Source organism: Pleurodeles waltl, chromosome 10 (assembly GCF_031143425.1).
Source record: "Pleurodeles waltl isolate 20211129_DDA chromosome 10, aPleWal1.hap1.20221129, whole genome shotgun sequence".
Lineage (NCBI taxonomy): Eukaryota > Metazoa > Chordata > Amphibia > Caudata > Salamandridae > Pleurodeles > Pleurodeles waltl.
The window spans coordinates 203,401,456-203,429,422 of NC_090449.1; the positions used below are offsets into that span (position 1 = coordinate 203,401,456).

The 27,967-nt window shown below is 45.5% G+C and overlaps 1 protein-coding gene across 1 annotated transcript; it reads right to left on the reverse strand.

Annotated features, from left to right (window-relative positions):
• Positions 1–3,142: 3,142 nt before the first annotated feature.
• On the reverse strand, positions 3,143–27,959 carry TNFRSF17 (TNF receptor superfamily member 17). The gene is made up of 3 exons (XM_069209210.1): positions 27,739–27,959; positions 26,888–27,046; positions 3,143–5,702 (listed from the first exon to the last, which is right to left on the reverse strand). The coding sequence occupies exons 1-3, from the start codon at positions 27,854–27,856 to the stop codon at positions 5,449–5,451; spliced, it is 531 nt and encodes a 176-aa protein (XP_069065311.1). The 5' UTR covers positions 27,857–27,959; the 3' UTR covers positions 3,143–5,448.
• Between the last annotated feature and the right edge of the window lie 8 nt (positions 27,960–27,967).

Genomic DNA, 27,967 nt, shown 5'->3' on the forward strand with positions numbered 1-27,967 from the left:
GCCGAAGCGGGACTTGAACCCTGGTCTTGAGCCAGATCTCTGCTTCAGGGTCTGCCGCTCTAACCATTGGGCCACACTTCTCCAATAGAGCTATCTCCCATACAGGGAGATGAATGAAAATTACCATGAGCCGAACTACAGGTGTACGTTAAAGAAACTAAGGGCCTGATTGAAATGTTGGTGGTAAGCATATCCTATCGCATATCCTATCGCAACGGAGTGTGCTTACCGTCAATATGATGATCCATCCACAAAACGTAAAAGCGTGTGGGCCACAGTTTGACCACAACAAAGTCTACTCTGTCTCCGCTGTGGCCAAACTTCTCCAATGGCCCACGAATTAAGGGCCGTTGGAGAATTAGCTATATGTCCATCCTCCCACTTAGGATGGGTAGACAGATAGCCAATTTGTATTGCCTGTCACTGCAGGCAAACCCTCGCAGGGAGGGGCAGTAAAAAGCAAAAAATGCCCCTCGCCATGTGAGACAACTCGCATGGCGAAGGGGACATTGATTTTTAGGTTGAGCGAGCAAGCGCTTTGACCTGTTGTTAGTATTGTGGGCTTTTAACCAGGCCCACTTCATGCCCATCACTTGGGGCCAGATGTAGGAAAGGTTTTGCACGTTGCAAACAGCTAATTTCGCTGTTTGCGATGTGCAAAACCCTAATCGTGATGCCCAATTCCCGTTTTTGCGAGTCGGTAACCTGGTTACCGACTTACAAAACGGGACTGCGAGTCGCAATTAGGAAGGGGTGTTCCCCTTCCTAACTGCGAGTCGCAGTGCGATGCTGCATTGCTTTGTGACCGCGAACGCGGTCGCAAAGCAATCGCAGTTACCAGCAGTGTCACACTGGTGGTAACCCATTCGCAATAGGGAAGGAGTCCCCATGAGACCCCTTTGTGAATGGTATGGAAAACATTTTTTCATTTTGTAATGCATCTCGAATTCCTTTAAGGAAAACAGGCTGCATTGCTAATATGCTTAACTGTGAGCAAACTTCTTTTTCCTTTTGTGTCTCTCCTTCGCGCTCATGCTCATAGCAGCAATGGTGCTTTGAATCGACTCGCTTTTGTCAACTAATGTTTTACTTTTCATTTTCAATTTATGTGGCAAGAAAAGTCCAGTTATGAATATACAACACCAATACCTCTAACTGGAGCTAATGTAAGACCGATTGAATTGCAAATGCTTGTTTTTTTAGTTCAGACACAGAACCCCACTTTGGGTGTATGTATTTGAAAATAAAAAAACTTTAGAAACTTTTCTGTATGGCTCCATCATGTTAAGCAGTGCCCTGGGGGAAAGTTCCAATGCATTCACAGGAACCGCCTGATGGTGGTTCCTGTGAGTGCTAGAAATGTCCAGTGCCCTGAAAGAAATTTCTAAATTGGACAGTCGAGACCTCCACAAGCCAAACGGAGTACTGAAAATGGCCCAAATGCCAAGAATTAAATCAGGCACTAAGTCTCCCACTCGAGGAAAATACTTGCAGGTGTGGCTCACATAACTCCGGTACCAGGATTTGTACAGGCTAACAGTTGACCTGCCACCAGGACAAGATACTAGCACCTACTCAGGACAAGCTAGAGCACTGCCCTCTGCCCACCCTCGTCTACACTGGTGGTAACCCTTTAGTAATCTCTTGCATGCCTGACTAGTTCTTTCATTTGTCTGGAGTTAAGGTACCATTTTGCGGACGGTCTTGGCCACTATGTCCTTCAAAGTGGTGGGGAGGGGGCCAGTCAGAACACCAGCCTTCTTTAATGAGAACGTGTCTGTTCCTACTTGTATACTCTTGAGTTACCAACTGGGTGCTATTCCTTCCTTAGGAGGAGACCTTTCACGGAGCTCCTCGGGGGCTTCTATTAGAGGTCAATAATGACTTCAGAAACAAACATCTATGCATCTGCCCAAGCACTCTCTCTCCCTGGCCACACTGCTAGACAGGACCTACCCATCTTCCTGCCCCCGGACTCCATAGTCGAAGAAGCCACTTTATCATTGAAAGGGAAGTTAACAGTTACTCCATCACTACTAGGTTGTGTGTAGCTTTGCTATCTAAAGAGACAAAAGGACCATACACATGAGTGACAAGGTACAGGTTTTCCAAATACCATTGTTTTATGTTAGGTCACCTGTCTTATTTTTGGAGTGAATTGAAGCAGCTGTTAGTAATCTCCTTCCACTTCTCATTCAATTATCAACCCCAGGCTGGAAGTAAAAGCTGAAAAGGTAAATTTAACCCTTTAACGATTACTCAGAAGTTACAGCAATACCAACGAGCATCAGTGGTCTGATCTGCAAGCCCCGAGCAGAGTTCAGGTTAAATAACACCATCCACTCGCTGCACACTTGAATATTGCCCAAAGTCTTTTCCTTCAGAACTTTGGTCCATGTAATGGGAAAAGGGATAAAAAATGACGAGTGCTTGCTATATCAAGTTAGCTTAACATTTGACACAAACGAAGGAAACACTTCGGCCAAGCGTTATGGAAGGCCAAAAACTCCATGCCAAAGACCAATAAAGCCTGACTCTTCTGACAAAAACCAGATCTAGGTTGAAATTTGAGTCACAATACCTAGGACTCGACACTGTCGCCGAGTCGAGAAAACTGGCAGAAGACGATATCAGTTGCCGTTCTTGGATAAACACATTACCACTTTGCATGTTCCAGCACTCCTCCACCACTATAAACCCAGCAGCACCAATGGGTATCCACGAAGAACCTTCAGATGACAGTGGACTCCATAAAGGAATATTAGGCACTGGAGTTACCAAGGAAGAGCTAGTAACATAGGGCTTGATTTACCAAGGAGTTTAGTAACAGGCCCTAATTTAATAAGGGTGTTTCCCTGGCTTGAGACATTATTACATCTTTCTTAAGGAAGAGAAAACGTTTTGTAACAGTCTTATGGTTGTATTAAGCCAGGAAAGATAGTCTCAAACCAGTCTTCAGCCAGGGCAAAATCCATCATAAATCAGGCCTTATTAAGGGGTGTAATTCTTAAAAGTGCCTTAAATCTGGATATCTCCTTTGTAATTCCGGGCAATGGATCAAGCGTAGGTACTACCAAATAGAAAGGGAATTAATGAAACATTTCACATTATTTAGCTAAATACTTAGACAGACGCAAGATGTAGGAATGCTTACTGTCATTGTTATAAAATCCGGATACAGTTTCAAAAGCAGTGATTAAATAAGCAGCGAGGTACAAAAAACAACCAATCTGAAAAGGAAATGGGACAGTTAACATTTCAAAAACGTTTCTTCATAGATGCCTATAAAGGTTTGCATAAAAGCGAATGCATATTCGATGCATAGGATAATGCACAGTATAATTGTTTGATGCATAATATAATTTCATTGTAAAAAAGTTTCATCTCAAACATCCAAAAATATTATGTTACAATAAATAATATGTTTTTTCATGTGGAGCTGCAAACTGTTTTTGCTATGACAATATGAACAATTACTGTTCCTAACCCAACTGCCATTTTTGATAGACGTTTACAGATTTGTTGAAAGCTTTTAGGCAGAGCAAAGCACAAATGTGACGCAGGTCCCTTCTCTGGTTTTAAGGCGACATCTAGTGGCAGCCAATGTTATCTGCCTTCTCAGGAAGATATCACAAAAGAAGGCTAAGCCTTTAGTCGCATATAAATAGATTTGCATTGGCAGCACGAGTCCCTGAAATGAGCGGGGCCTGGAGCAGATGGCCTTGACTGCTCACATTTCTTGTGATAGCCCTAGAGCCATAAGGGGTTGGTGACTGGCGGTTTAAGTGAAGCTGCATGTAGTTTACACTGTGTGTTAAAAGGAAACACGCCTCCTGAAAGAGGCAAAGTAAGCTAAGACGCAGTGCAACCCAGTCCACTTGCTCTAAACATTAATTGGGTCGCCTTTTATGCTAAACACCAGCATGATACATCGAAAATCCTAAAGACTTAAGTTGTCTACGTTGAGGCAAATATTCAGGAAATTTCTGCATGAACTGTGCATGGCATGTGACATGGGGACCACAACTCATAAAATAAGCAAAAACTTTTGTACATGAGTTTATCTGCCAGGACTATAAATTGTAACAGTGTCCCATACAAAAGGCTACAGAGCTCGAGGGAAGCTCAGTCTACCCGATCGCATAAACAACACGAACAACCATAGAAACATTGTATTCCGTTTTTAACTTTAAATGCACTTTTTTCCTTTAAATGGGTGCCTGCTTAGCTTAGCCTCTAAAGCAACTACCAAGTTCGTCAGTAGGTAGGTCTTGGTATTTACCTAGCAGAGGAGTAATGGAGAACTGTACATGATAAAGTAATTGTACTACACATTCACATCACATTTCACATAATTACAATAGCATTTGACATATTTGCATTCAGGCACAGGGAAATTAAGGGATTTGCTTAGCATTGCACTATATTTAATTAAGGGTCACGGCTGGGTTTGAACCAGTAGCTTAGCTGATAGACACTCCTTTTGGTCAGGCATCTCCATGCTCAGCCTTCTCACTTGGCTATGCACTGTGATGGAAATGCTCTCTATTTTTAGAACTGGCATGAGCACAGAACTTTTGATTTTACGAAAATTAGATTTCTAATAAACTTACTTGAAGGGACTTTCAGCCAGTCCTCTTTATCCATTGGCCTGTTAATGTGCTATTCGTATTGTTCTTCTACCTACAGCAGCATACTTCAAGGGGCAGTGGGCCAGTCCACTTAAGTCATTGGGTAACTTCACAGTGAGTGTTGGCATCCTGCTCTTTCACAAGAAGCACATACACACACAAAGTAAGTGCCAAGGACTACTATGGCAATGTCTTCTTTTAGAAACCCCAAATTATTTTTGCTTTTAAGTTTTTTTATAGATTGTAAAGAGCCTCGCAGCTTCCCCAATAATAATGTTTTTCAAAAACAATGACAAAACAAGCAAAAGGCTAGAGGCCAGCCAAGACCCATTGACTTTGCCAATGCTTGTTTATTTGAATGAAGCGCCCACCAGCACAGGATGGCTGGAAAAGGAGATTGTTAAGGGTAGTGGGTAATCTCAAACACATTTAAGAGAAAAACAAGATCTCAGAACCAGCACAAAATAGTTGGTCATGCCAAGGTACATTCCTTCTATTGTATCAAATGCCTACTTGAATGTGCCTACAGGCTTGTTCGGGCACTCAGATAATCTCTCATTGGGTGGATTTCATACCTTATGCTCACGTTTTACATCTTAATGACCCTTCAAAAGCATTAGGTTATGGAATCAATGAGCAGAGAGAATTTTTCCCAAATTAAGCCCGCTCGGTAACTGATTTTTACTTAACACATAGCGAGGTATGCTTTGCTGAATGGCACGGTCAGCCCTGTCCTCCAGTAGCCGTCTTAAGTGTTGAGGTGTGGCTTCCCCTTCCCCACGAACGTGTCACTCATCGCTTTTGCCATCTAATTTCCCTAGTCATATGTTTTTGTGGTGACCAGAAGAGTTGCCCCTTCTTCCGTGGCTGGTAAGGGGAAGCGAAATTCAGAGGTTGCCTGGAGTTTCAACAAGTCACACACTTCACAAGTGCAGTCCTTCACTTCTGCTTCACTCGTCTCTGGTCGTTTTTCAGTTTCATCTGTCTTCGTGAGAAGGTTTTCTACGGCCTCTCCTCCCGCACCGCTCTCGGCTCCATTTTGAGATACAACATTTGTGTCTTCCCCGGAATCTGCAAATAAACACCAGTTGGGATGTTTAGCTAACCAAGGATACATCGATCAAGAAGTTTTATGACTGACTGTGCAGGATTATATCACATAGATGTGCATGACAACAAACAGATTAAAATAGTCACTTGTTTGTATTTTCTGCATTGTCTCTTTCCTAAACTGTACAGATTTTGCTTTATGGTGGGTTTTGATGATCGCAAACAATAACGTAACGATTGTTTCAATCACCTCCCCCTCAAAGGTATAGATGATGTTTACCACTAAAATGTGGCAATTTCCTTGACATGTATGACTGGTTTGTATACTCTAGACATCAAACATGTAATTTGCTGCATAATGTATGTCCATATCCGCTGAATTATTTGTATTATATTGAAAAACGCTAGGAAACCCGCTTGACAAGAACAGGTCTTCAGAATTGGTTTCACCACTTTTGTTTTTGTGTAAATGTATTTACAACCAATAAAAGTAAAATGAAAGTAAAAGTTTTTGTCAGCTTTCTGACGTCTCTGATTGGATGAAGCAATTCATCAAAGCAAACAGTGTGCTAATTTCATTTATACATGCTGGAAGTAATTGAATTATTCGTAATGTGAAACCTCAGTCAAGGATGCACAACTTCATTTAGTGGTTTATGTAAACATTATTGGGGTTTCTTCAGATAAAATAAAATGGGAGTATTTTCCCCTTCCTTTCATGTCTTAGCAGGTTAGCACACCAACTCTTGCACTTCCATCAATGAGAGATACTTTTTAACAGGGGCAGTTCCTCCTCAGGAGCGTAGAGGCATTGACCACCTACTAAGTGCAGCCAAAAGCAGATCATTTTAAAATTCCCCAAGTCCGAACTGTTTAAAGGACTGGGCTCCGCAAGGCTGATGTGTTTGTTCATAGGGGATGAGCCAGGGTGGGGCCAATCCTGATGACTGGTAATGGCATCAAGCTGAGGTCCAGTGCGCATGTGGGGTTAGACAGGGTTCTGATGCGTCCAACCTGACATGCACATATTAAACCTCTCAAATCCACTCTCTTTTAGGGAGTCTGGGAAATACAGTACAGGCCCCCAGTCTCCGTTGGAGTGCTGGGCACACCTGCTCACACCAATCCTGACATTGCACTCATGCATTTTCTACTTGAAGCCTCGTGCAATCAAACTCAAAACTGATTGTGGGGGCTGGATGGCTGTGGTGACGTTAGAGTAGCTTGTCCCCGCAGTCTAGCGCTTGGAGGCAGTTAGTGTGGTTTGCTCAAGATCACACAATGTTTACACGTAAGAAGAGCGAACATTAGAATGTTTAATATCACAGCCACTAGCCAGCATCTTTTGCCACTGTGCAGGTTTGTGTTGCAACGTTAAATGCGGCTTGTTAGAAATGGGTCCTCACTCTAGTCAGGGTAAAAGAGAATCACCCTCAGCTAACCCCTGCTTAACCCCTTGGTAGCTTGGCACGAGCAGTAGGCTTAACTTCAGAGTGCTAGGTGTAAAGTATTTGTGCCAACACACACCGTAACTTAATGAAAACACTACAAAATGACACAACACAGGTTTAGAAAAATGGAAAATATTTATCTAAGCAAAACAAGACCAAAACGACAAAAATCCACAATACACAAGTCAAGTTATCCTTAAAAATACAAAAAGAGTCTTCATGTAATTTTAAACACACACTAACACTGTTAGCGTGAAAATGTACCTTAAGTGCATCAAATATAACCCAGAACGGACGAGTGGGCATCAAAAAGGGCTTGCTATGTGTCGATTTCACTCACGAGCGAGAGCTTGCGTCGTTTCTCCTTCAGTCAGGTCGGCGTGTGTCATTTCTTCTCTCCGCAGGAGAGTGATGCGTCGATCCGGTCAGCACTCTCGGGTCCGGGCAGGCCGTGCGTCATTTTTACATGCCCAGCGGTGTTTGCGTAGGAAATCCAGCCGCACGATGATCCGAAAACCACGCAGAGTGGGTTGCGATCTCACAAGCCTCCGTCAGCAATGCTGTGTGTCATTTCTCCAGCCCCAGCGTCGATCTTCTGGTCGCGTTGCAGGCAAGCGTGGATTTTCAGCCACAAAGTCGGTGGGGCATCGATTTTTCAGCCGCAGATCAGAGTTCCGTCGATCTTCTCCCCGCGCGGCATTCTGTGCGTGGATTTCTCACTCTTGGGCTGTTAGCTTCTCCTTTCAGGGTCCCAGGAACAGGATGGGCACCACTTGGCAGAGTAGGAGTCTCTCCAGAGACTTCAAGTGCTGGCAGAGAGAAGTCTTTGCTATCCCTGAGACTTCAAACAACAGAAGGCAAGCTCTAAATCAAGCCCTTCGAGATCTTCACAAGGAGGAAGGCAACACAAAGTCCAGTCTTGGTCCTTTAGCACAGGCAGAAGCAGCAACTGCAGGATAGCTCCACAAAGCACAGGCAGGGCAGCTCTTCTTCCTCAGCTCTTCAGCTCTTTTCCAGGCAGAGGTTCCTCTTGGTTTCCAGAAGTGTTCTAAAGTCTGTGGTTTTCGGTGCCTTTCTTATACCCATTTTGCCCTTTGAAGTAGGCTTACTTCAAAGAAAAGTCTCTCTTGATTGTGGAATCCTGCCTTTCCCAGGCCAGGCCCCTTTCAGGTGTGAGTGACTACTCCTCCCCTCCCTTCTAGCACAGATGGCTCGACAGGAAATGCAGACTACACCCCAGCTCCCTTTGTGTCACTGTCTAGTGAGAGGTGCAACCATCCCAACTGTCAAACTGACCCAGACATGGAATCCACAAACAGGCTGAGTCACAGAAATGGTTTCAGCAAGAAAATGCTCACTTTCTAAAAGTGGCATTTTCAAACACACAATCTTAAAATCGACTTTACTAAAAGATGTATTTTTCAATTGTGAGCTCAGAGACCCCAAACTCCACATGCTATCCGCTCCCAAAGGGAATCTACACTTTAATCATATTTAAAGGTAGCTCCCATGTTAACCTATGAGAGGGACAGGCCTTGCAACAGTGAAAAAGGAATTTAGCGATATTTCACTGTCAGGACATATAAAACACATTACTATATGTCCTACCTTACGTATAAGAAAAGGGAAGGTTTAGGCCTGGCAAGTGGGTTACACTTGCCAAGTCGAATTTACAGTTAAAACTGCACACACAGACACTGCAGTGGCAGGTCAAAGACATGATTACAAAGCTGCCTATGTGGGTGGCACAACCAGGGCTGCAGGCCCACTAGTAGCATTTGATTTGCAGGCCCTGGGCACCTCTAGTGCACTGTATTCGGGACTTACTAGTAAATCAAATATGCCAATCATGGATGAACCAATTACATATACATTTTGTATAGGAGCACTGGTTAGCAGTGGTAAAGTGCCCAGAGTAACAAAAGCAGCAAAAACAGAGTCCAGCTCACATCAACAACCTGGGAAACAAAGGCAAAAAGTTAAGGGAGACCACGCCAAGGATGAAAAGTCTAAAATGGCTCTTCACGGAGGTGCACATTAGTAAGATGAGGCATGCCATGGCAGTGTGTCCTCACCTCTGCCACCATTGTCACTGTTATCAGATTCCTAGACTTCGTGCCACAAACTTGTTAAAGCTCTGTTCACTGAGCAGCGCCTGGGGCTGCTCTGGTGGTAGACTCAAATTTTACCCAAAAAAAAACATTTAATCGGAACTTGGGAGCAAATTGGACCAATGAATATTAAATACACATCAGGTGGCATTGACAACCGTAAGGTTGTGCCTGGCGCTGAGTTAATGTTTTTGTTTATATGTCTGTATATATCTGATGCCATATTCTCGAGGGTTTTCCAGTGCTGTAAGTAGCAGGTGTCCCTATAACCTAGCTGCATGGGGCTCCTTCTATTAACTTTGGACAAATAAAAGTTAGCCCTACTGGTTACACACATGCATGCTGGACACAGAATACTGCAGCAGATGCCTTCGCCCACTCAGCTACATTATTAGAATGTATCCATAACTTTCTAATACTGCCCTTCCCTTGTTTTTAACAGCGCTTGTTCGAAGACCTTCAACACGCCCTCCTCCCCAGAAGTCACCGTCGCTAATGGATGTTATGCTAAATTAAGTCACAAACGAGAAGGGGGGTGCATGGATAAAGATCCTAACTGATCACAGTGTAGCTTTACTATCAAACCACACTTTGATTAGTTTTGTTTCTTAAAGAGTGACGCGATGCTTTCTCCTCATACACAGCGCCGGTGACGACATTATGCCTGCTGGGAGTGTATGATAGCAATTTAATTTTGTCAAATTCCTCTGTGATTTAAGCGGTGTTTGCGTTAGAGTTAACACGATTTTGGACACAGGAATTCTTCTTTGCAGAAGGGGAGCAGATATAAACCTGCCAAAAGTGGGGTGAGGCAACTTTGAAATACTGCTCAGCTAGCTGAGTGCGGTAGATGACTATTGTACACTATTTATGCTTTATGAAGTGCGTGTCCAGCTGCAGAGAGAGAGAGAGCGAATGGGGAGAAAGAAACCACTTTTTCAGATCTGGAGGGAGTAGATCTGACCTCTTCAGGGGCAGGCATAAAGTATTTTTCAGATTAATTTAATTTAAAAAAATACAATTTGAGCATTTAGAGTGACAAACATTGCAGAACGTATACAAGGACACATACATCTGGCTAAAACATTGTTTACTTCATTGACAAGTGTATGAACTACAGTGACTTTTAGAGATTCCACCATCAGAAACATTCCTCATCAGAGATAAATTGAAAAGAATGCTTCCCATTCGGCCTATTCCCTTTCAATCTCCCTGGCTAACCTTCGGCAGCTCCTTGCCTTGCTCCTGCCATTCGGCCTGGCTTTGGATGGCACGTGCCTCCCTGTGCCTGGTGTTTGCGCTACCAGGCGTGCTTTCTGCCTCCTGCACTGATTATGTTTTGGTGATAGGATTACACCGCATAAACAATCCAGGTGAGTTCAAAGCAGACCCTGCCAATAAAATAATATTACTATAACTACTACTGTTTCAATACAGCTGGTATTAAGTGTTTGGGGAGCAGTGGGGGGGGGTCATGAAACAAAGTGAGGCCTGGCCTTCCCTACTGTCGAACTCCAGGCTGTGGTCCTGCACCCCTTTCTAAGTGGAGCTGCCCCATTTTTTCCCCAACTAAGTTGATCCAAAAGTTGTGCAGGTCTTTTGTCCTCTAGCGATGCTGACCCAAATATCCTCAGCTTTTTTGAAAGTCAAGCGCAAAGAGATAAATATGTGTAAATGTTCTGAGAACACAACTGAACTACAATCATTCACTACAAAAAGCGAATTCCCAACTTTTACGTTCCACCACTTTCAAATGCCACCACTGTTTTTTCATTCCAGCTAGTGGAGTTGCCCGCCCCCTCCGGCCACGCCCCCACTTTTGGCGGCAAGGCCGGAGGAGATAATGAGAAAAACAAGGAGGAGTCACTGGCCAGTCAGGACAGCCCCTAAGGCAACCTGAGCTGAAGTGACTCTGACTTTTAGGAATCCTCCATCTTGCAGATGGAGGATCCCCCCAATAGGGATAGGAATGTGACCCCCTCCCCTTGGGAGGAGGCACAAAGAGGGTGTAGCCGCCATTGGCTACTACCCTCCCTGACCTAAACACCCCCCTAAATTCTGTATTTAGGGGCTCCCCTGAACCTAGGAACTCAGATTCCTGCAACCTAAGAAGAAGAGGACTGCTGAGCTGAAAAACCCTGCAGAGAAGACGGTGACACCAACTGCTTTGGCCCCAGCTCTATCGGCCTGTCTCCCCCCTTCGGAAGAAAACTGCTCCAGCGACGCTTTCCCCAGGACCAGCAACCTCTGAATCCTCAGAGGACTGCCCTGCTCTATAAGGACCAAGAAACTCCAGAGAACAGCGGCCCTGTTCATCCAAGACTGCAACTTTGTTTCCAAAGAAGCAACTTAAAGACAACTGCACTTCCCGCCAGAAGCGTGAGACTTGCAACTCTGCACCCGACGCCCCCGGCTCGACTTGTGGAGAAACAACACTTCAGGGAGGACTCCCCGGCGACTCCGAGACTGTGAGTAACCAAAGTTGTCCCCTCTGAGCCCCCACAGCGACGCCTGCAGAGGGAATCCCGAGGCTCCCCCTGACCGCGACTGCCTGACTCTCAGATCCCGACGCCTGGAAAAGACCCTGCACCCGCAGCCCCCAGGACCTGAAGGATCGGAACTCCAGTGCAGGAGTGACCCCCAGGAGGCCCTCTCCCTTGCCCAGGTGGTGGCTACCCCGAGGAGCCCCCCCCTTGCCTGCCTGCATTGCTGAAGAGACCCCTTGGTCTCCCATTGATCCCAATTGAAAACCCGACGTGTGTTTGCACATTGCACCCGGCCGCCCCGTGCTGCTGAGGGTGTACTTTCTGCGCTAACTTGTGTCCCCCCCGGTGCCCTACAAAACCCCCCTGGTCTGCCCTCCGAAAACGCGGGTACTTACCTGCTGGCAGACTGGAACCGGGGCACCCCCTTCTCCATTGAAGCCTATGTGTTTTGGGCACCACTTTGAACTCTGCACCTGACCGGCCCTGAGCTGCTGGTGTGGTAACTTTGGGGTTGCTCTGAACCCCCAACGGTGGGCTACCTTGGACCCAAACTTGAACCCCGTAGGTGGTTTACTTACCTGCAAGAACTAACAATTACTTACCTCCCATAGGAACTGTGAAAATTGCACTGTGTCTAGTTTTAAAATAGCTATGTGTGTTTTATTTGAAAAGTATATATGCTAATGTGATTATTCAAAGGTCCTAAAGTACTTACCTGCAATACCTTTCATGCAAAGTATTACATGTAGAATTTGAACCTGTGGTTCTTAAAATAAACTAAGAAAATATATTTTTCTATACAAAAACCTATTGGCCTGGAATTGTCTCTGAGTGTGTGTTCCTCATTTATTGCCTGTGTGTATGTACAACAAATGCTTAACACTACTCCTTTGATAAGCCTACTGCTCGACCACACTACCACAAAATAGAGCATTAGTATTATCTCTTTTTGCCACTATCTTACCTCTAAGGGGAACCCTTTGACTCTGTGCATACTATTCCTTACTTTGAAATAGTGCATACAGAGCCAACTTCCTACACCACTGTTTTCGATGCACTCACCACATTAATTGTTAAAATGGAGGAGGTGGTGGGCAAATTGGGAGAAACTGTGGGGCGTATTCATTCACATGTGGTGAATCTCTTGAGCAAATCAACCCCCATGACCCTTACCCCTCATAACATTCCTAATGTGCCCTTATAGGACCACCTCAGTAGGCATTTTCCATCTCGACCATTAGAGTCTGAGAGAGGACTGAGGATCACTGACAGCATAGCTGACAACACAGCTAATGTTATTTTTTTCATCTTCGATGCCCAGTCAGAGTCCCAGAGCGCTCAGCTCAGCGACTTTAATGGTTGGAATTCCCTTCACAATAGTATTCAAAGCACAGACCGCGGGCAACCAGAAAGCAAACCTCCTACTCCAGCCGTGGTTTCCTCGGGAAACAAGTTTAGTGATGTCATACAACTGCCACCTGCATCTACCCGATATGTTTTAATGATGACCAATGTTCCCCCAACCTAAAGGGTAAGGAGATTGAAAATTATCAACAGCTTAAAAATAAAGTCACACATTGGCTGACTGGCAGAGTGAACCTTGATCAGTCCCTTTTCGAAGAGTCTATCGTGGTTCGGAGAGCAGGCTGGATAGGTAATTCCCACAAAACATGTACAGGTGACTGTTTAGTCATCAATATTCATAACACTTTAAGTGTGAGTTACACCCTCCCCAATCTTATGTCCAGTACTGCCCGAGACCTTGAATTACTGTACTCCACCTAGCCTTTATTTATAAACCCTCAAATATGAGGCCAATGTGGAGGGGAGGGGGGGGGGGGGTGGAGGGTGGGGGCTCAGGCCATATGTGCCATCGGGGACAGGGTTTTAGTTTGCAACTCAGCAACCGCTTTAAACCACCAAATGGATTATATGACCCATTTTGACTGGCCCCTAATCCTGGGGTAGGCATCACTGCCATTTCGAACGCTGAATGTTCTCCTGGAGACCTTAAAGTGTTAAACTGGAATATTGCAGGTGTCCAGGGTAAATGATATGATGAAGAGTGGATCAATAGGCTTTGCCCCCACGATGTCAGTAGCCTTCAGGAGACTTGGGACAGAAAAGGGGGTTAAGTTTCTAGACGTATATGTTACGTTTGCCTCCTTAGCCACTCCTTCCACCCACGGTAGAGCTAGAGGGTGGGGGGCTTGCAACAATAATCAAACTGTGTCTGAATTGTAAAGTGGGGCTTATTGCCTCCAACTCACCCACTATCCTTGGTATTCTTCTGACTTTTTCAAACCCTTTCAAGGTTCTGACTGTGAATGTTTACAATTCAATCTCAGCGAGGGCGTCTTAGGCATCGTATCCCTAACCTTTCACTGATAATGTTGATGTGTGATTTAAATCTGTTCCCATGCACTGGCTGTTATATGTATGGGGTTATCAGCAACCTATGTCCAAGCACTGATCAGGTGCACCTCAAACATACAGAGCAGGGTGATATGCTAAATGATTGGATCTCAAACCACGACCTAATTAATCTATTTAACAAGAAGAAGAATCTCGAAGAGAGGGTGCCCACGTTTAAGATAACGAGTGCCAGGTCTACAATTGATTACATTTTTAGCATGCTTCTTTTTTTACCCTTGTAAATTTTAAAGTTGAATCGGACACAGATAGGGACACAAAACTCACGTGGGCACTTTCTGGTGGGTAGAGATGCCTGTGGATGCTGCGTGTTTATTTAAGAAAGCAGTCATTTCAAGAGACCAGGGTCAAAGAGTGAAATGGGCCAGGATCATACCTGCTGATTGTATCTCTAATTTGCTCTCTATCTGTCAATCTGAATTTTTCACCTGTTTAAGTGAGGAAGCCACGGACACCAGTATCTTGGCAGCTTTCACCATCCTCTATGGGTTAATTAAGTCTGCGCTTACCTGGACAGTGGTGGTGTCTTCTCTACCTGTTTGGTGCCACTGTGTGATTGTGCCTGTATTTAAAAAGGGGAGCAAAATGGATCCAGCCTGTTACCGGCCCATCTCTTTGGTGGATTTGGAGGTTCAAATTATAGAACGGGTGCTTTTGGATCACCTCACGATATTGAAAAAGATCATAATATTTTGTCTGATCTCCAATATGGGTTTAGATCAGGCTGGGGTACTAGTGGGCGAAATCTCAATCTTTATTTGTTAATCACTAAATACACCAGGGCAAAAGGGGACCTCAATACACTTGGCCTTCATGGACCTCAGCTCGACGTTTGACAGGGTTAATAGAGCTAAGCTCTGGGGCGTGTTGAGATTCATGGGGGTCGAGCCTGCTCTTGTTGCTTTTTTACAATATTTCGACGATGGCCTTACGGCCGTGGTGAGGTATGGCCCTAATGGGGAATGCACACTGCACTTTTGTCTGAAGGTAGGGGTTTGTCAAGGGTGTATCCTGGTCCCTTTCCTCTTCATTCTGTATATAAACTGTCTAAAATCTATTTTGATTAAATGGGGGCAGGGCGTTCCAAGCGTGGGTGGTCAATGGCTGTCTGCCCTTCTTATATGCAAACAATGCCATTTTACTTGCACATACAGTCTGTCTGCCCTTCTTATAGGCAAACAATGCCATTTTACTTGCACATACAGCCAGGGGCTTGCAGCGATTTTTAGATCATTTTGTTACTTTATGGATAGTCTTAATCTCTGCGGTGGGCCACAAAACTACCAAAATGCAAACACATTTGGTAAGGGGCCAACATATTAATAGTAGGGCAGAACATTTTTCTTACCTGGATATTTCACTCCATTCCCACCTTAACTGGTGCCCTAGGCAAACAGTGTGTTACATAAATGAGTGCATCAATGTTAAGGAAAAAAGTGGAATATTTTTACCTGTAACAAGATCAGAAAATAAGCTGGATGGCTAACATTTCCCATAGTTTTTTAAGAAAGAGTTAAAAACTGTTACTTTTCCATTGACCAAGGTGCTGCCCTGAGTGTGCAGTTAAAGGAAAGAAATCTAAGGCCCCAATTTACTAACATTTTGCGTAGTGGGTGCACCATTTTTTTCAGTCAGCCATGATGCAAAATGTATTTCGGGATTTACAAAGCAGCACAAAGCCTGCTGCCTGTGCTTTGTAAAACAAAGCAAGCATTGGCAAGGCCAGTATTCTTCACCTATGTGAGATCTACTGGCTTTGGTGGAGTGGCATTGTGTGACGTGGAGTGACATTGTGTGGTGTGGAGTAGCATTATTTGGAGTGGAGTGCACTGTAGGGTTTGGATTTGAGTGTTACTCTGTGGTGTGGCGTGGCATTGTGTGGGGTCAAGTGGCAATGTGTGGAGTGGCATTATGTGGGGTGGCATTGTGTGGAGTGAAATGGCATTTTATGGAGTGAGTGGCATTGTGTGCTGTGGAGAGGAGTAGAATTGTGTGGAGTGGAGTGGCATTGTGTATTGTGGAGTTGCATTGCATGGCATGAAGTGGAGAGGCATTGTGTGGCATGGAGTGGAGTGACATTGTGTTGTGTGGACTGGCATTGTGTTGCACAGAGTTGTATTCTAAGGCATGAAGTGAAGCAGAGTAATAGTGTGTTGTGTGAAGTGGAATTGGGGGAAGGGGAGTGTAATGTAGTGGTAGAGTGTAGTGGAGTGGCATTGTGAGGAGTGAAGTGGCATGGAATGGATTGGCATGGTGTGGCATCGTGTGGAGTGGTACTGTATGGTGTAGTGACATTGTCTGGCATGGAGTGGAATGACACTGTGATGTGGAGAAGCACTGTATGGCATTGAGTAGCATTGAGTGGAATGGCCTTTTGTGTGGAATGTAGTGGCATTGAGTGGTGTGGAGTGGCATTGTAAGGCATAGAGTGGCGTTGCATGGGGTGCTGAGGCACTGTGTGCCATGGAGTACATTGTGAGGTGTAGAGTAGAGTGCCATATTGTGGCAGAGTGGCATTGTGTGTAGTGGAGTGAAGTGGCATTAAATCGAGTGAAGTGGCATCGTGTGGCTTGGAGTGGAGTGGCAGTGAGTTGAGTAGAGTGGCAAACCACTAAGCACTTTAATGCTTTGTAGAAAGCTGGCCTGGTGTGTGATGGGTTTCCAATGTACTTACACCTTATACCAGGTCCAGGTATCCCCTCTTAGTGAAGTGTAGGCAGTGTCTAGAAGCCAGTCTCTCTAGAGGTAGCTGTGGATGAGCAGCCAAGGCTTATCTAGGAGACATGCAAAGCTCATGCAATACCACTATAGTCACACAGCACTTACACACATGAAAGAAAACACCCAGTTGTACAAAAATAAAGGTACTTTTTTTTTTTTTTTAAATCACCACAAATTATTAGACAGGTAACACACCCTTAGGGGGCAAGTAATACATTAAATATACACACTAATAATCAGAAAAAAGGCATAGAAAAGGTTGGAACTATGCAAACAGATATAACCAATAGTGTCCCTAGGGGGAGCACAAACCATTTACTAACAAAATAGAATGCAAACAAGGTACCCCTACCTAGGTAAGTAAAATGTGTAGAAGGGAGCTGGGAGTACTAGAAAACCACAGAAGTAAGTAACACAGTACCCACCAGCGACCAGGAATGCAGGCGTAAAACACTGGATTTTCCCCAAACCACCCAAAAGGAGGAAAAGAAGAAAAAAGACCTGTGAAGAGAGGGGACCAAGTCTAAGAGTCACAGTGGAGTCCTAGAGGAGTAGGAGCTACTACCCACCCAGCTGTGGATGCAGGAGTTGGTCGACTGTGATGAAGAACAGGTCAGCACTGCAGCTGATGGATGCAGATGAATTGCCATGCTGGAAGAAAGATTGCAGTTGGTGTCGGTGCAGGAATTCCACCAACAAGCCTTGGCAAAGGTAAACTTGCCCTTAGTGGAAAAGAGGTGCTGCCAGGGACCAGCAAGGCCCAGGAGGGGGAGTCACAGGGGACCCTCAGCATTGCAGAGATTCCACAAGAGCAAAGGCAGCACCCACAGGAGTCCCACAGGTCAGGGACACAGGAGTCGCAGAAGAAGCCCATGCAGCACTACAAAATAGGATCCCACGCCGCAGGGGAACTATGCAGGAGGCTGTTCTTTGCAGGATGGAATGCTGGGGGCTGGAGCTATAAGTTACCAGAAGATCCCTTGGAGGAGATACAAATAAACCTAGGCAGCTGCAAGAGACGTGGTGCATGGGGGGTACAGTCCTGCGTAGGAAGGCAAAGGCTCACTTCCACCAAAGTTGTACAGCTGGCAGAGAGGACCAATAGGACTATGCCAGACCATGACCCCTGATGCAGGATCCATGCAGCTCAGCAGGAGGGGGGATCCACGCAACCGGTCGTCGCTTGTAATAGGTGCCTGTGGGTGCAGGGAAGTGACTTCAACACTCCAAGGGTGATTCCTTCTTTGTCTTGTGCAGGCTGAAGAGTCACAGTCGCCTGAGGATGCCAGGCCGGGGAAATGATGCAAGGCTGGCAGGAAACCTGGAAACAATGTTGCTGAAGAGTCCTTTCTTCTTGGAAGCAGCTTGTCGGGTCCTGGAGGTTTCAGAAGCAGTTCCGGAGGCCAGAAGCTGAAGCAGAATTTGCAGAGAACTCCTGCTGGAATCCTGCAAGGTGAATCTGAGGACCCACCCAAGAGAGAGACCTTAGATAGCCCTGAAAGGGGAATTGGTCACCTAACCAGGTAAACACCTACCAGGAGGGGGCTCTGATGTCACCTGCCTGGCCTGGCCACTCAGATTCTCCCAGAGATCCCTGCCAACCTTAGAAACAAGTTGGCAAAACAAAGGGACCCTCTGGAGGATCTCCGGGCACCACCCCTAGGGTGGTGATGGATAGGGGAGTGGTCATTTCCATTGTCCAGTTTCGCCCCAGAGCAGGGACAGGGGTGCCTGAACTGGTGTGGACAGGTTTATGCACGGAGGGCACCAAATTTGCCCTTCAAAGCAAACCAGTGTCTTGGGGAGGCTACCCCTCCCAAGCCAGTCACATCTATTTCCAAAGGGAGAGGTGTTACCTCCCTCTCCCAAAGGAACTCCTTTGTTCTGCCTTCCTGGGCTTGATCAGATCAAGCAGCATGAGGGCAGAAACCTGTCTGAGGGGTGGCAGCAGCGGACTGTCCAGAAAACCCTGTAAGACTGGTGGTAGCAATGTTAAGGAGCCCTCAGAGTGCATGGAATCATACTTCCAGTACTTGCAACAGTATTGGGGTATGATTCCGACATGTTTGATACCAAACATGCCCAGGTTCGGAGTTACCATTATGTAGCTGGACATTGACCTATGTCTAGTGCACGCATAGAATGGCATCTCTGCACTTACAAAGTCCAGGAAAATGGCTCTGGAGTTTGTGGGGGCACCTCTGCTAGTGCAGGGGTGCCCTCACACACAGGTACCTGCACCCTGCCCTCTGGGCTGAGAGGGCCTACCATAGGTGTGACTTATAGTGAACTGGTGTAGTGATCTGTAGTGAAAACAGGTGCATGCACCTGTTTTACACAGGCTGCAATGGCAGGCCTACAGAACCCTTTGCATGGGCTCCTTATGGGTGGCGGAATAACTGCTGCAGCCCATAGGGATTCCCTGGAACCCCAGTGCCCTGGATACCTAGGTACCATATACTAGGGACTTACATGGGGGACCAGTATGCCAATTGCGGGAAGGAAATGTTAGTAGCAACCAAATTTAGAGGCGAGAGCATAATCACTGGGGTCCTGGTTAGCAGGATCCCAGTGAACACAGTCAAACTCACTGACAACAGGCAGAAAATGGGGGCAACCATGCCAAGAAAGATGGCACTTTCCTACATGCCACATCAGGGTTAGTAAGGACTATGTAAACACAATTACAATTGAGTCTAGTGGAGTGGCCCTGAGTGGAGTGAAGTGGCACTGTATGGAGTGCAGTGACACCGAGTGAAGTGGCATTGTAGGGAGTAGAGTGGAGTGGCATTGCATGGAGTGGAGTGGAATTGCATTGTGTGGCGTGGAGTGGCATTGTGTGGGGTAAAGTGGCAATGTTGTGGAGTAACATTGAATGGAGTGGCATTGAGTGGAGTGGCATGCCAAAAGTGCTTAATACCTTGTTAGAGATAGTAAGCACTATAGAGATGCATCTACAGTTGGGTGGAGGGGAGTGGTGCAGAGTGGTATGGCATTCTGTGGAGTGGAGTGGCATTATGTGGAGTGGAATGGCATTGTGTGGCACAGAGTGGGATTACGTGGAGTGGATTGACATTGTGTGATGTGGAGTGTGACTGTGTGGTGCAGAATAGAGTGGCACGCAGCGGCGTGGAGTGGTATTGAGTGAAGTGGCATTGTGTGGACTTGAGTGGCATTGTGTGGAGTGAAGTGGTATGGAGTGGAATGGCGCTGTGTGGCATTGAGTTCCATTGTGTCGCATGGCGTGTAATGGAGTGGTGTTGAGTGATGTTACATTGAGTGGAGTGGCATTGAGTTTAGTGGCATTGTGTGGCATGGTGTGGAGTGGCATTGGACATTGAGTGGAGTGGCATTGTTTGACATCGAGTGGCATTGTGTGGTGTGGAGTGGCACTCTGAGGCTTGGACGGAGTAGACTGATATTGTGTGGCATTGAGTGGAATGACATTGTGTGGTGTGGAGTGGCATTGGGTGGCATAGGGTGGCATTGTAAAGCATGGAGTAAAGCAAAGTAATATTGTGTGTGTGAAGTGGCAGTGTGTCGAGGGGAGTGTAATAGAGTGGCATTGTGGGAAGTGGAGTGGTCTTGTGTGGAGTAGAGTGGCATTGAGTGGAATGCCATGGTGTGGTGATGGGTGAGTTGTATATAGAGTGTAATTGCATTGTGTGGCATAGAGTAGCATTGTATGACATGAAGTGGCATTGTGTGAAGTGGCATTCAGTGGGGTGGAGTGACATTGTGTGTAGTTTAGTGGTATTTTGTGGTATGGAGTGGCACTGTGTGGCATGGCACTGTGTGGTGTCGAGAGGCATTGTGTGGCATACAGTGGAGTGACATTTCTTGGTGTGGAGTAGCATTGTGTGGTGTTGAGTGGTATTGTGTGGAGTGGCATTGTGTGGAGTAGAGTGGCATTATGTTGACTGTAGTGGCATTGTAATGGTATGGAGTAGCACTCTGTGGTGTGGAGTGACATTGTGTGGTAAAGAGTGGCATTGTGTGGAGTGGCACTGTGTGGTATAGAGTGCATTGTGAGGACTGGACTGGAGTGGATAGAGAGATATGGAGTGTCGTGAAATGGATTGGCATTGTAGCAGAGTGGCATTGTGTGTAGTGGAGTGAAGTGGCATTAAATGGAGTGAAGTGACATTGTGTCTAGTGGAATGGAGTGGCAGTGAGTTTAGTGGAGTGGCAAACCACTAAGCACTTTAATACCTCATTAGGGTTAGTAAGAACTACTGTATATAAATACAAATTACAATTGAGTTTACTGGAGTGGCCCAGAGTGGAGTGGAGGGGAATGGCACTTCATGGAGCACAGTGACATCGAGTGAAACAGCATTGTATGGAGTACAGTGGAGTGGTGTTGCTTAGAGTGGAGTGTAATTGCATTGTGTGGCACGGTGTGGCGTGGAGTGGCATTGTGTGGGGTGGAGTGGCAATGTGGTGGAGTAACACTGAATGGAGTGGCATTGAGTTGAATGGCATGCCAAAAAGTGCCTAACACCTTGTTAGAGATAGTAAGCACTATATAAATGCAACTACAATTGAGTGGAGAAGAGTAGTGCAGAGTGGTGTGGCATTCTGTGGAGTGGAAAGGAATGGCATTGTGTGGCATAGAGTGGGATTATGTGGAGTGGAGTGGCATTGTGTCGGGAGGAGTGTGATTGTGTGGTGCAGAATGAAGTGGCATGCAGTGGCATGGAGTGGAGTGGTATCGAGTGAAGTGGCATTGTGTGGACTAGAGTGGCATTGTGTGGAATTAAGTGATGTGGAGTGGATTGGCATTGTTTGGCATGGAGTTGTGTGAAGTGGAATTATGTGGCATTTTGTGTAATGGAGAGGAGCTGTATAGCATTGCATGGAGTGGAAATGTATGGCATTGTGTGCCATGTAGTGGAGTGGAATTGTGTGGCATATGGAATTGAAGGGAAAAGTGTGGCACAATATGGCATGGAGTGGAACTGTGCTGCATTTTCAGGAGAGCAGTAGAGTTGTGTGGCGTAGAGTGAGCTTGTGTGGCATTATATGGAACTGTATAGAGAGCATGTAATTATGTGGCACTGTGTTAAGTGGAGTGGAATTGTGTGGCATTGTGTGGAGTGGAGTGGAGTGAAATTTGTGGAATTTTGTGGCGTGGAATCAAGATGAACTGTATATCATTGTGTGGAGTGGAATGTAATTGGGAGGCATGGAATGGAATTGTGTAGTTTGTATTTTGTGGATTGGACTTGCGTGACGTTGTTTGGAGTGGAGTGGATTGGAAATGTGTGGAGTGGAACGGTAGGAGTGAAGTGAAATTATGTGGCATGGAGTGATACTGTATGGCATTCTGTGTAATAAAGTGGATTAGAATTGAGCAGCATTGTGCAGCATGTAAATGTGTTTACAATTGTGTGGAGTGGTATTGCGTTGCATCGTATGGAGTGAAGTGGAATTGTGTAGCATTGTGTGGAGTGGAACTGTGTCAAGGGGAATTGTGTGGTATTGTGTGGAGTGGAGTGGAACTGTTTGGCATTTTGTGAAGTGAACTGTAGTGGAGTGGTGCTGTGTGGCATTGTGTGGATTGTAATTATGAGGCACTGTGTGTAGTGCAGTGGAATTGTGTGGCATCTTGTGGAGTGGAGTGGCATTGTGTAGTGTGAAGTTCAGTGAAACTGTGTGGCACTGTGTGGCATGGATTAGAGTGAAATTGTGTGGCTTTGTGTGGCATTGTATGGCGTAGAGCAGATTGGAATTTTGTGGTGTGGAATTGAGGGGTACTGTGTGGAGTAAAGTGGAGTTGTATTGTTTGGCATTGTGTGGCATGGAATTGAATTGTGTCACATTGTGTGGAGTAGACTGAAGTAGAATTGTGTGGAGTGGATGGTTACGCCATTGTGTAGAAAGGAGTGGAACTGTGTGGCATTGTGTTGAGTGAAGTGGAATTATGGGGAGTGGAATTGTGTGGAGTGGAGTGGAGTGGAATTCTGTGGCATTGGATGGAGTTGAATTTTGTGTCTTTGAGTGACATGGAGTGGAATTGTGTGGCTTTGTGTGGAGTGGAGTTGAATTGTGCTGTTCTGTGTGGAGTGAGTAGAATGGCATTGAGTGGCCTGGAACAGACTGGAGTGGGGTGGCATTGTGTAGTATTGTGTGGAATGATGTAGAATTGTGTGGCATTGTGTAACGTGGTGCAGAGTTGAATCATGTGGTATTGTGTAGAGTGGAGTTGGTAATGTGTGGCATTTTGTGGAGTAGAATTGTGTGGCATTCTGTGGTGTGGAGTGGGATTGAGTGGCACTGGGTAGAGTGAAATGGAATTGTGTGACATTGTTTGGAGTGGAATTGTCTGGTATTATATGGTGTGGAGTGGAATCGTGTGGCATCATGTAGAGTGGAAATTGTGTGGCCTTGATTAGAGTAGAATAGTGTGACATTGCGTGGAGTGGAGTATGATTGTGTGGAGTGGAATTGTGTGGCTTTGTATGGCACGTAATGGAGTTGTGTGGCATTGGGTGGAGTGGAATCATGTCTCATTGTGTGGAGTGAATTGTATGGCAATGTGTGGTGTGGAGTGGAATTGTGTGGCATTTTGTGGAGTGGTGAGGCATTATGTGGCATTGAGAGGACTGAAGTGACATTGGAGTGGAATGGAACTGTGTTGCATTGTGTGATGTGGAATGTAGTGGAGTTTAATTGTGTTGCATTGTGTAGCATGGAGTGTATTGGAGTCGTATTCTGTAGCATAGTGTGTCGTGGAGTGTAATTGTGTGGCATTGTGTGGTTTGGACTGGAGTGTGATGGCTTAGTGTGGAATGGAATTGTGTGGCGTGGAATTGTGTGGCAGTGTGTGGCATTGTGTGGAGTGGAATTCTGTGGCATGGAATGGAATTGCAAAACATTGTGTGTAGTGGAATTGTGTGACGTTGTGTGGAATGGTATTGAATTGTGTAGCACTGCATGGAGTGGAACTGTGTGGCATTGTGTGGCATGGACAGCATTGGAACTGTGTGTCTTTGTGTGGAGTGGAGTGATCTTGTGTGGTGTGGCATGGAGTGGACAGGAATTGTGTGGTATCATGTGGTGTGGAGGCGAATTGTGTGGCAGTATGTGGAGTTGAGAGGAACTTTGCGAAGTGGAGTGGAACTGTGTGGCATGGAATGGGTGGGAATTGTGTGGCATTGTGCGCCGTTGAGTGCAGTACAATCGAACTGTGTGGCATTGTGTGACATGGAGTGAAGTTGAGTTGTGTGGCATTGTGTGGCAAGGAGTGTAATGGAGTGTAATGGTGTGGCATGGAGTGGAATTGAGTGGAGTGGAATTGTGTGGCTTTGCGTGGCATACATCTCTGTTTCCCTCTCACTCCCATCTAAATTGTACTACCAAGTCAGATTCAGTTGCCTGACTAGCTTCATAAACTGCAGTAAGTGCTTCATGTTGCGTGGTGGAGTTTATACAGGCTGCACAAATGCCCAGGAGCCACCAGCAGGAGGGAGCGGAAAACGCAGGCAGAGAAACTAGTCAGAACGTAACAAATACGGTATAAAGGCTAGGGTTCACACAAGTGCAGGAGGCAACAATCTCATTACAAGAGAAATTAAGGTAAAACATACATGAGAAGTGCATCTGTGTAGAGGACCAGCATACTTTTCAAGAACACAAAGAACAATTTGGTTGCGGTTTACTCTAAAGAATTAACGTAGTACCTTGCAGCGAAAAATTAACTTAGGTCCAACATTTCCTTCTATTATTTATAACGTTAATTTCTGACAGCAATACAGTGTTCCTGAAGCAATGGGGGCTAAATAGGGGCAGTGGGGTTGAGGGGCGTAACGTGAGGGAGAGAATGCTGAAGCAACAAGAGATAGGATGTGGGGATGAACGTGAAACGTTGGAGAGAGGACATGGCCTACTGGCTACAATTGCGAATTTGGAACATGGGAACCAGATTTGAGAGCCTATTGGAGCAAACTCCTGACCCTGGATTCTAGCCAAATCAGCGTGCCTCAAGAAATTTAAGTGTTTTGTGAAATGTAACTGGTGCTAATGTAAAGTGCTCCAATACCTTTGTGTTGAGTTCCCACTATATAAAATTGCAAAAAATAAATATGTCAATATGCAACATGGAGGAGGGCGGGGGACGCGTAAGGAACACAGATGGCATGGGTGGAGAGAAGCATATGGAATAGTACAACAGGAAAAGGGCTAGATGATAGAGAATAACATTGGAGAGACTTAGATGAGGGAGGTGATAAGAAAAAAAAGGTGCCTTAATCCAACTACGAGCAGCAGTGGAAGGATACTAATCAAAGACCATCAATCTGTACTTCGTCCATGCTCTCAAGGAAAGGCGATGAAGTGAAGCTAGCAAGCACTAGCTAATTAGAAGACAGAAAATAATAGTGACAATGAAACTAACAAATTATAAGCAACGGGCGAGTTCCAAGCACCTTGTATACAATAAACTCTTGCAAGCAAGAGCACATGCACTATCAAAGGCAATACCTAAAAAAGTGAAGCAAGGCAGCGCATACCACATTACTTTGTGTCAGAGAGGGGTTACATGGGTGAAGATTCAACCACGTATTTTGATGCAAATCCAGATTTACTAAAATCAGTAAACATGGGTTTGCACAAAAATGGTGCACCTTGTTACTTCCTCTTTACATGAGTGTATGTACAAAGAGGAAGAATAGAAAAACAATAGTTTTTTCATGCAGGGCGGGTATTTATTCCTGCACAAAAAGTAATCTGACCACAACACAGGCACACTTGCATTGTGGTGCAAGGATGTCTGTATTGGCACTAGGTTGACACAAGGGTGCCAGTGCAAGGTGGGGGCAGTAGGCACATACAAAGAGGAAGAATACAAAAATAATCATTTTCTATGCATGGAGGTATCTATTGCTGCACAAAAAGTAATCTGACCACAACATAGGCACCATGCCATTGTGGTGCAAGGAAGTAGGCTGATACAAGTGCACCAGTGCAAGGCAGGAGCAGTAGTGCACCATTTCTTATTAAATGGTACATTGTGGCTCTCTTCTTGCACACAAGCCTGTGCAGCAAGACCTGTTGCTTTGTTGCATTATAGTTTAGTATATCTGAGCCTCAGAATACTGTGATCTAAAGCCAGAGTATATTGGCTAAATCAATTTGAACATCTGCTGCAAATCACTAGTTTTTCTGGCTGCCGTCTTGACTGTTTTCTTAAGAGGTATAACACTTGCACTCAGTTTGCATGGGAGACAGCCTTTTACAATGGGGTGCCTTGACCACACATCCTTTAGCTCAAAATGCCTTTACTCCAAATATGCCTTTACCACGCATGCTTTTAACAACAACATGTTACTATGTTTAAAAATGTGTGTGTGTTTACATATACTTATATGGTAAAGGCATTGGTGGTACGGGTGCTTAGTAAAAGAATGAGCTATGAACAACCGTTTGCACTGCACCCCACTCCCTGTGTTTCAGCACGGAGTAGATGTGCAGCTCAAAACAATAAGGCTCCCTGCAGAATGCGAAGAGGGGCCACTGAGCCTCCCATAGCTCACAGACAATACCTGGCCTTGCTTTGATTTGGAGACCCCCCTCAAGGTTTGAGTAATCACTGAAGCCCCGAACTCACCCCCAGGGGTAGTGGAAGTGACATCGCACGCCCATGATGTGCCCTCTGTCCTAATTTTCACACGTGCTTCCACACACACACACTCTCACGTAAACACACACCCTCCTACAAGCATGCACACTACATACATTCAAAAGCATTTGATTTTAAATATGAGATGCCACTGTGCTCCAGGATCTGTATTTGCCACTTCTGACGTCCACGCTATATATATATATATATATATATATATATATATATATATATATATATGTGCAAATAGATGTATACATACACACACACACACACCTCCCCCCACACCACCCCCAGCCACAGAGGCTGAAGGGGCCTTTCACGCGCCATCACATTCACACACAAATTATCGAAGGAATAAAATAGGCTCAACTCGCCTTACCTGTCTGCTCAGCTCGACTCGTGGAGTACGTGGGGCGCAGCTTCCTGAGTAAGAGAGACAGTATGAGCACTGTCGCTGTTAGAAACAAAACTGTTCCAAGGCAGATCCACAGGTTTTCGTACCTATCTTTCGCCATGGCTTTCACCGGTCCGGTGGCATCTTTAGAAAGAGGAAAGGCTCGAGCGTTATGCGTGTATTTCTCAACAACATTTTGTGTAAATCTTATTCTGTGCCATGCCAGGCTATCTCAAAATAACGCAGTATCTATCTATCTATTTCGTGGGGCAGTAGGCTGTTTCTGCGTTTTATCTAGTTGTTCTTCAAACATCTTTTGCTGAAATCTGTAACTTGTGCACCAGATATTGCAGTATGTGGCACGTGTGCAAAATTCATAATTATGCCGAAATAATATAGCCGCATAATCACGTGATTCAAGTGGCCCTATTTATAAATACCTTCTATCATAACATAACCTCACTGTATTTCAGTTAACATTCTAGAGAAACAATTTGTGCAGGTAAAGGTTGTGATATTCCAATGAAAACTGTAGACGGACGAAAAATGCACCCAACTGAGTGACGTAGCGGGGTTGTTATGGGCCCAGGGGCACGCAAGGTAAATGGACCCTCTTACTGCTGGACGGCTAGGAAAAAACAGCAATAATCAGGGTCCGATGTGCCTCGGCGCCACTGCACCCGCTGCACCATTTGTTAGCCACCTCCTGAGCCCACGTGAGAGGCTGTAGGTTGAACACAGACAGAAGACCACTAACTGGTCAAACGAGGCTGCTCGTTCTTTCCTTCTCACTACAGTTCTGAAGAAAGGTCTGATAAAAACGCTGAACGACTTACAAGAGTGGCAGTAGCGCTGGCATATGGACGGCGGAGACCTGGAACAGCGCAGGCGACAAGAGCGGCACGACTGTAGCAGCGAGTCAAAATACTCGCCTGTTAGGCAAGGGCGAGCCATGGGCGATGATTTGTTCCGAAGTTAAATAGAGGCCAGAAGCACGGGCTGCTTAAGGTTACCTTTAACAATGTATCAGTGATCAGATGGACAGATGAGGGAGTCTAAACTGAG

Coding starts and splice junctions, on each gene's coding strand:
- TNFRSF17 (XM_069209210.1), bottom strand. CDS start 27,856: ATGGCTCGCCCTTGCCTAACAGGCGAGTATTTTGACTCGCTGCTACAG. Junction 27,047..27,738: donor CCAGCGCTACTGCCACTCTT/GTAAGTCGTTCA, acceptor CTCTTTCTAAAG/ATGCCACCGGACCGGTGAAA. Junction 5,703..26,887: donor GAGTCGAGCTGAGCAGACAG/GTAAGGCGAGTT, acceptor GTTTATTTGCAG/ATTCCGGGGAAGACACAAAT.